The 9,431-nt window shown below is 40.0% G+C and overlaps 2 gene segments (V, D, J or C); both read right to left on the reverse strand.

Annotated features, from left to right (window-relative positions):
* Positions 1 to 257: 257 nt before the first annotated feature.
* LOC138209897 (immunoglobulin kappa constant-like) lies at positions 258 to 1,964 on the reverse strand. The segment is given in 2 exon segments: positions 258 to 777; positions 1,947 to 1,964. A coding segment is annotated over 1 exon segment (270 nt).
* Positions 1,965 to 8,745: 6,781 nt separating this feature from the next.
* LOC138209839 (immunoglobulin kappa constant-like) lies at positions 8,746 to 9,217 on the reverse strand (the record flags this gene model as incomplete). The annotated part of the segment is given in 1 exon segment: positions 8,746 to 9,217. A coding segment is annotated over 1 exon segment (363 nt), but the record flags the coding sequence as incomplete, so codon positions are not given.
* Positions 9,218 to 9,431: the final 214 nt, after the last annotated feature.

The following is a 9,431-nucleotide window of genomic DNA, read 5'->3' on the forward strand; positions in this document are numbered from 1 at the left end:
GCACCACTGTATGTGCTGTGATGAGACGCTATTTTACTTTTCTCACGTTTTACATCTTTTGTGAGATTTTAGATTCATTTAACAATCATCGTCAACTTTTCAATTCTGCCCACATAATTCTTGGTGTTATTGCAGAGTTAAATGAGCTCTTAGATTTTTAATATGATCAATAAAAAATATGCTCGACCATTACTTTAATATGTGGAGAGTTTAAGTGGAATAAAACATCTGATGAAAGAAATTTTTACTTGGAAACATTTTTGATTTGAAGACAAATATCTTTATTTCACTGAAAACATGAACAACTGTCATGATGAAGAGGAAAATGAAACTATTTGAATCTTTATTTAGTCACATCAAAGAAGGAAAGACAGAGTTCCAGATTGAGAGCAGTATCAGAGTGAAACCAGTATGAGAGTCTCAGTGAGGCAGGTCAGGACTGGGAGCACTGGTCTCTCCTCAGTGTCTCTGAGATGGGAGTCTGGGAGCCCCGGGTGGCCTCACAGGTCACAGAGCCCACCTTCCCCCACTGGTCTGCAGGGAGCCTCAGGGTGCTGCTCCAGCTGTAGCGGCCGTCCTTCTCCAGCACAGCGAGGCTCCTGCTCTCCTCCCAGCTGATGCTGCTGCTGCTGCTGCTGCTGCTGCCGTCCACCTTCCAGGCCAGACTCCAGTCTGAGGGGAAGCCCTTGTTGGCCAGGCACATGAGGGTGGCCTTCTCATTCTTCTGCAGCTCCTCCACGGAGGGGGGCAGCACCGTCAGGGTGGGACGAGTATCACCTAGGAGACACCACTCAGGTTAGAGGACAGGAAACACACTTGGACACCTTCACTGGGAGACAGTTCATTTTGTCCTTTAAGGAGTTTCAGTCAGATATTTTTTCTGCTCCACCAGTCACTCACTCACACATTGTTTCACTTCCCTTTAAGAAGCATCTCATGCAAATCAGCACAGAGAGAATCATCGTACAGTTTACACTGAAATATGTCAAACTACTCTGAAAATAAAAGAAGAAGATGTGGAACAATTTACAATCAAAGTTTTTCTGACCATAATCATTAAAAGTCTGAACGACACGTTAGTTTAAAGGATTTAGAGGAAACAAGAACAGGAAAGAAACTCACCAACATAAAATGTTCTATATGTGGATTTTGATCGTTATTTATCTGTTTAAGTAATTTCTAACTAAATTTGAAACCATATTTGACACGATAATAAAATAGATGATTTTGCTAACTTAGAAATACGCATCTTTATCTTCACTCTGTCCAGTTTTACTGATAGAATTTGTATTCAACCTAACAACAGTTGTTGTGCTGGAAAATCACAAACTAATCAGAAGAGGAATAAAGTTTTATCTTTTCTGCACATCAAGTTCTTTAAACTTAAGTCTGACAGTGAAAATGTCAAAAGTTTAACTGAGTTATCGGCTCCATGATATAAGAAGACAAATACAAATATAAATTCAAACATTGCTGCAACAAAAAAGTTTCATTTTCTATCTAACACTAAACAAACAATACTAAAATTAGTTTACTATTTCCTTTTTAGTGTTGAAAAGAGAATAAACTTACTTCCAACATCCAGTCTGGTTCCTCCACCAAAAGTCGACCACAGTGATACAAACTCATTGAACCGCCGTACAAAAACCTCTGACTTTAGAGAGACACGGCTCTCTGACTCTGAAACACTGAACTAAACCTACAAGCCTCCACATGCAGCTTTAACATGAAAACCAGAAATAAATATTCATCATCTGAACAATTCATATTTTCTATGTTCTTTCAAATTAGTTTTTAAACTTCCATTTCAAAATCAGACGTTGTCAGAAAATCACAGATGTAAAAAAATACATAGATTTTTCTTCAGACATTCTGAGCAATTAAATAAAAATCTATGTTAGTGACACACTAATTCCTAAAATAAAACAGCTTTAAGTTGTACTTACTTCCAACATCGAGTCTGGTTCCTCCACCAAAAGTCCTCCACAATGATACAAACTCATTGAACCGCCGTACAAAAACCTCTGACTGTAGAGAGACACGGCTCTCTGACTCTGAAACAAACAAACTCACCAAAACAACTTACTACTTTTGTAAATTTGTCAGCTGATATGAAAAATGAAAATAACAGTGTAACAAAATAATAGAATTTATCATTTTGTTTTTAACCCCAATTCAAAAAACGTTGGGACGCTTTGGGAAATGTAAATAAATAAAGAACAGGATGATTTGCAAATTCCATAAACACACTTTTAATTGAAAATGGACCAAAGGCAACATATCAACATTCAAAGTGAGAAATATGTTCTCATTTTGAATTTGACAGGGTCATATTGTCGACTGTGTTGCATCAGCTCTTCTTTTAACAACACTGTGAACATTTGGGAACTGAGGAGATCAGTTGCTGGAGTTTTGAAAGTGAAATGTTATCCATTTTGATCTGATATAGAATTTGAGCTGATCAACACTTTGGGATCTCCTTTGTCATGTTTTTTTTCCCCTATGCACCAATTGTTTTTCAGTGGGTTACAGGTCTGGGCTGCAGGAAGGCCGGTTTATCACCCGGAGTCTTCTACTAGACAGCCATGTAGTTGTAATATGTGCAGAATTTGGTTTACCATTGTCTTGTTGAAATAAGCAAGAATTCTCCTGAAAACATGACGTTGTTTGGATGTCAGCATATGTTGCATCAAATCTAGTATTTATCCTTCAGCATTCATGGTGCCTTCCCAGACTAGTGCGTCCCTGCATCATCACAGTTGTGGCTTGTGAATTGTGTCCTGTTAAACAGTTTGGGTGGTCCCACTCCTTTCTAGCCTGGAGGACACAGTGCCCATGATTTCCAAAAATAATCACTAATTTTGATTTGTCTAACCACAGGACAGTTTTCCACTTCACCTCAGAGAAGGCGGCGGCGAGTCTGGATCATGTTTTTATCTTTTCCCTCTTTGAAGAGTTTTTAACCTGAATTTGATGATGCAGCGATGAACTGTGTTCAGAAACAACAGTTTTCAGAAGTGTTCCTGAGCCCATGCAGTGATTTCCAATACAGAATTGTGTCTGGTTTAAATGCAGTGCTGCCTGAGCCCCCGTAGATCACCACCATCCAATATTAGTTTTCAGCATTGTCCATTCAATCCAGATATTTGTCTGGATTAATTGAATCTTTTATTAATATTATGAACTGTAGATGATGAGATCATAAATTCTTCGCAATTTTCCATTGAGGAACAACTGATTGATAAATTTATAAACATCACAAGACTGATAAAAGTCCCTGTTGGAGTCGGTCGGATCATTTCCATAGAGAGCCACTTTGCATCAGCAGCACCATGCTCCAGTGCTCTGGGACACTTTATAGTCCTGAGAGTTTGAACACTGGATGACTGACAGCTGTCCTTCATGACAACAGAAGCCACAGAAATCCTCCTCATCAGAAACATGACTTTGACCTGCGTCCTCATCTGGACTCTCCTCTGCTGCTGCTTCACAGGTAAAGTCCAGAGAATCCAACTCCTCTCCTCTATGAACATCCGTCCCTCTGAAATGAAGCCCACAAAACCGTGACGCTGCTTTATGTTGTTGTCTCTGTATCCTCAGAGTCCAGAGGCCAGGTCACAGTGACTCAGTCTGGAGCAGTGAGCTCTGCTCTGGGAGGCTCCGCCACCATCACATGTACAACCAGTCAGAACGTTTATGTTTCCAGCAACTACCATCTTTTATCCTGGTACCAACAGAAAGATGGAGGAGTTCCTAAACTTCTCATTTATTATACTAGCACCAGACAATCAGGGATTTCAGATCGTTTTACAGGCAGTGGATCAAACTCTGACTTCACTCTGACCATCAGAGGAGTCCAGACTGAAGATGCAGCAGTTTACTACTGTCAGAGTTTTCATGTCATCAACAGTCAGTATGTGTTCACACAGTGAAAAAGCGTCGTACAAAAACCTCCCTCAGTCAGACTGAACAGAAACTGAACTGATACAGTTCACTGAGTACACACACACACACACACACACACACACACACAAACACACACACACACACACACACACACACACACACACACACACACCCACACTTCATAACATGTATTTAAAATGTCCATATTATTTAACCATGAATAAAAAAGTATCAAAGAAGTTCAGTGCCAAAAAATGTATCTTGAAAGAAATCAAATTGCTTTAACTAAAACAAATAGTTCAGTTCAAAACTCCATAATTCATGAAATGATTTTGTATTTTCCAACATGAACTGTATGAACTCTAACTGATGATGACTTCCGTGTTTTCTGGCTCTGCTCACGTGTCCAAAACTTTCAGTTATCAGAGCTGCTCTGCCTTCAGCATCCCCTCATGACTCATCACTGATTTACTTTCTGAAATCTCCACATTAAAACAATCAAAACATGTCAAATATTCCAAATAAAAACCTCATTTCCAAAAAAGCTTGGACGTTGATAAAATTTGAGAAAGAGAAAAAGATGGTGAGGTATGAGTCAGTTAAAGAGTAGGATGAAAGAAAAGAAGCTCAGCTTGTAACGAGGTCCTCCAGCAGCCTCGGCCTATAACAGCATAACTAAGGGTTGGTTCAGGTCTACCTGAGCCAGCCCTAACTATAGGCTTAGTCAAGAAGGAACGTTTTGAATCTAATCTTAAAGCTAGAGAGGGTTTCAGCCCCTCCAACACAAACTGGGAGCTGGTTCCACAGGGGAGGAGCCTGAAAACTGAAGCTCCGCCTCCCATTCTACTTCTGGAAACTCTAGGAACCACAAGTAGACCAGCCTACTGAGAGAGAAGTGCTCTGCTAGGATTATATGGTTCTATAAGATCTCCAAGATTTGATAGAGCCTGGTCATGTAGAGCTTTGTAAGTCATCAAGAGAACTTTAAATTCTCTTCTTGATTTCACAGGAAGCAGTGAAGAGAAACTAAAACTGTAGAAATATGATCTCTTACTAAATCCTGTCAGTACTCTTGCTGCAGCATTTTGGATCAGCTGCAGGTTTGTAATGAATAATTCGGACATCCTAACAACAAGGAATTACAATAATCTAGTCCAGAAGTAACAAACATATGAATGAGTTTTTCTGCGTCACGCTGAGGAAGGATTTTCTGGATTTTATGAATATTACGTAGATGAAAGAAGGCAGTTCTGGAGATTTGCTTTATATGGTGTCTAAAGGACAAATCCTCATCAAATATGACTCCAAGGTTCCTCACAGTTTTGCTGGAGGCCAAGACAACGTCATCTAGAGTAACTAAGTGATTACAGAAATAGTTTCTGAGGTGTTTAGGACCAAGTACAATAACTTCTGTTTTGTCTGAATATAGAATCAGGAAGTTTTTGGTCATTCAGGACTTTATGTCTTTTAGACAGGTTTCAAGTTTTACTAACTGATTAGTTTCATCTGGTTTTATAGAAAAATATAGCTGAGTGTCATCTGCATAACAATGGAAGTTGAGACAGTGCTCCCTGATGACATCTCGTAATGGAAGCATGTACAAAGTAAAAAGTATTGGGCCTAACACTGAGCCTTGTGGAACTCCATAACTAACTTTGTCTGGAAGACTCATTGTTGACATGGACAAACTGGAATCTATCTGATAAGTAGGATTTGAACCAGTCTAATGCAGTTCCTTTATTCCTGGTAAGGTCTTCTGGTGTTGGAGACTGGAGGGAATGACTGAGGCCATCCGGTGGTCAGAGGTTGAACAGCAGGGACCGGAAAGATCCACAAAAAAACAGAAATAACGGCTGAAAGCAGAGAAACAGGCAGAAGGACACATCAGAAATTTTTAACGAGAATAATTTTCTGTTTCATTAGATTTATTTTCTGAAACATGCAGTTAATTGTGTTGAATTTAATCTAATTAACAAATGATGTACATTTAATTCACAGCTTTGAGAAATCAGAATCTGAAGTTGTTTTTTATGCACAATTAAATAGTTGACTCCAGTTTCTAAATAATCAACTTCATTCACGTTCATGTTGCTTTTTTTAAGATGTCTAAATGTGAACTAATGTTTGAAATATATAAATATTGAATATATTCCCCAAATAAGTTTAAAGTGGTGGCTGAATTTTTCTTTAACCCTTTACAATTTCTAATTTGCTGCATAAATTCGACCAAAAACATCATCAGGTTTTCACAAGTCCTTAAAGTAAATAGTGAGAACCCAAATAAACAAATTAGATTGAAGAAATTCAACCACGCTCAAATGTCAAGGTCAAATGAATACTCTGATAAACTGATTGATCCATTTATAAACATCACAAGACTGATAAAAGTCCCTGTTGGAGTCGGTCGGATCATTTCCATAGAGAGCCACTTTGCATCAGCAGCACCATGCTCCAGTGCTCTGGGACACTTTATAGTCCTGAGAGTTTGAACACTGGATGACTGACAGCTGTCCTTCATGACAACAGAAGCCACAGAAATCCTCCTCATCAGAAACATGACTTTGACCTGCGTCCTCATCTGGACTCTCCTCTGCTGCTGCTTCACAGGTAAAGTCCAGAGAATCCAACTCCTCTCCTCTATGAACATCCGTCCCTCTGAAATGAAGCCCACAAAACCGTGACGCTGCTTTATGTTGTTGTCTCTGTATCCTCAGAGTCCAGAGGCCAGGTCACAGTGACTCAGTCTGGAGCAGTGAGCTCTGCTCTGGGAGGCTCCGCCACCATCACATGTACAACCAGTCAGAACGTTTATAATGGGAATTATTTAGCCTGGTACCAACAGAAAGATGGAGGAGTTCCTAAACTTCTCATTTACTCTGCTAGCAGCAGACAATCAGGGATTTCAGATCGTTTTACAGGCAGTGGATCAAACTCTGACTTCACTCTGACCATCAGAGGAGTCCAGGCTGAAGATGCAGCAGTTTACTACTGTCAGAGTCAACATTACATCAACAGTCAGTGGTTGTTCACACAGTGAAAAAGCGTCGTACAAAAACCTCCCTCAGTCAGACTGAACAGAAACTGAACTGATACAGTTCACTGAGTACACACACACACACACACACACACACACACACACACACACACACACACACACACACACACTTCATAACATTTAATTAATATGTCCATGTTCTTTAACCATGAATGAAAATGTATCAAAGAAGTTCAGTGCCAAAATATTGATCTTGAAAGAAATCAAATTACTTCAACTAAAACAAATAGTTCAGTTCAAAACTCCATAATTCATGAAATGATTTTGTATTTTCCAACATGAACTGTATGAACTCTAACTGATGATGACTTCCGTGTTTTCTGTCTCTGCTCACGTGTCCAAACCTTTTCGTTATCAGAGCTGCTAGGCCTTCAGCATCCCCTCATGACTCATCACTGATTTACTTTCTGAAATCTCCACATTAAAACAATCAAAACATGCAAACTATTCCTAATAAAAACCTCATTTCCAAAAAAGCTTAGACGTTGGTCAAATTTCAAGAAAACACATCAAATGTTTAAACTCAGAAATATTTGATTGTTTTATGAAAAAATAGGCGTTCATTTTGAATTTGATGGCAGCAACACGTCTCAAAGTATTTGGGGCAGCGTCATGTTCACCACCGTGTTGCATCACCTCTTCTTCTTTCTTACAACACTCTTTAAACATTTGGGAACTGATGAGACCCATGCTGGAGTTTTGAAAGTGAAATGTTGACCCATTCTTGCTTGATATAGGATCTGAAATCTCCTTATTAAACCCATCCAAACACATTTTCTAATTAATTCAACCTGAGTACACACACACACACACACACACACACACACACACACACACACACTGACATGGTTCTGTAAAATCACTGTATGCTGATGATATTCTACTATCAACCAATCAGCACGTTTCCTTTCTTTTTCCTCCTCTCTGATTAATCCAGATCCAAACTCAACCAGGAAATGAAAACCTCCTTTAACAGAGCGCTGGTCCTCGTTACAGTAAAGATTGTTCTGCTCACACTGAACATCCACAAACAGAGGATCACTCTGCACCGACCCCGGGCCTTCAAAAGCACACACATAATTCCCAGCATCCTCTGCGCTGGCTCGGTGTTGTGGCCAGTCTTCTTTTTGCATTTCTAAACCAAACATTCCCGACAGTTTACAGGAAGTTTAACATTTTAGAGTCCCACTCTGTCCTTCTTTCACACTTTCACACAGCCAATCAGGTTGTTTAAGAATTCATAGAGGCGGTGTCAGGTTTCAGAGGCAGGTATACCTGAGTATCGTCAGCATAGAAGTGTGACGCAATCTTGGTTGTTTTAAACAGAGATCCAAGAGGTTGCATTTATAAACATATAAAACAGAATTGGACCCAGTAGGTTCTCTTTTATAGGACTTGTGTTCAAATCTGAGGATTTCATGTTCATGCAGAAATATAGGAAATTCCTTCAAACTTTCTAGCACCACTGTATGTGCTGTGATGAGAGGCTATTTTACTTTTCTCATGTTTTACATCTTTTGTAAGATTTTAGATTCATTTAACAATCATTGTGAACTTTTCAATTCTGCCCACATAATTCTTGGTGTTATTACAGAGTTAAATGAGCTCTTAGATTTTTAAGATAATCGATAAAAAAATACGCTCGACCATTACTTTAATATTAGGAGAGTTTAAGTGGAATAAAACATCTGATGAAAGAAATCTTTACTTGGAAACATTTTTGATTTGAAGTCAAATATCTTTATTTCACTGAAAACATGAACAACTGTCATGAAGAAGAGGAAAATGAAACTATTTGAATCTTTATTTAGTCACATCAAAGAAGGAAAGACAGAGTTCCAGATTGAGAGCAGTATCAGAGTGAAACCAGTATGAGAGTCTCAGTGAGGCAGGTCAGGACTGGGAGCACTGGTCTCTCCTCAGTGTCTCTGAGATGGGAGTCTGGGAGCCCCGGGTGGCCTCACAGGTCACAGAGCCCACCTTCCCCCACTGGTCTGCAGGGAGCCTCAGGGTGCTGCTCCAGCTGTAGCGGCCGTCCTTCTCCAGCACAGCGAGGCTCCTGCTCTCCTCCCAGCTGATGCTGCTGCTGCTGCTGCTGCTGCTGCCGTCCACCTTCCAGGCCAGACTCCAGTCTGAGGGGAAGCCCTTGTTGGCAAGGCACATGAGGGTGGCCTTCTCATTCTTCTGCAGCTCCTCCACGGAGGGGGGCAGCACCGTCAGGGTGGGACGGGCATCACCTAGGAGACACAACTCAGGTTAGAGGACAGGAAACGCACTTGGACACCTTCACTGGGAGACAGTTCATTTTGTCCTTTAAGGAGTTTCAGTCAGATGTTTTTTCTGCTCCACCAGTCACTCACTCACACATTGTTTCACTTCCCTTTAAGAAGCATCTCATGCAAATCAGCACAGAGAGAATCATCGTACAGTTTACACTGAAATATGTCAAACTACTCTGAAAATAAAAGAA

Source organism: Embiotoca jacksoni, unplaced genomic scaffold (genome assembly GCF_022577435.1).
Source record: "Embiotoca jacksoni isolate LCO1_2020_lvr unplaced genomic scaffold, fEmbJac1.0.p SCAF_41, whole genome shotgun sequence".
NCBI classification, from domain to species: Eukaryota; Metazoa; Chordata; class Actinopteri; family Embiotocidae; genus Embiotoca; species Embiotoca jacksoni.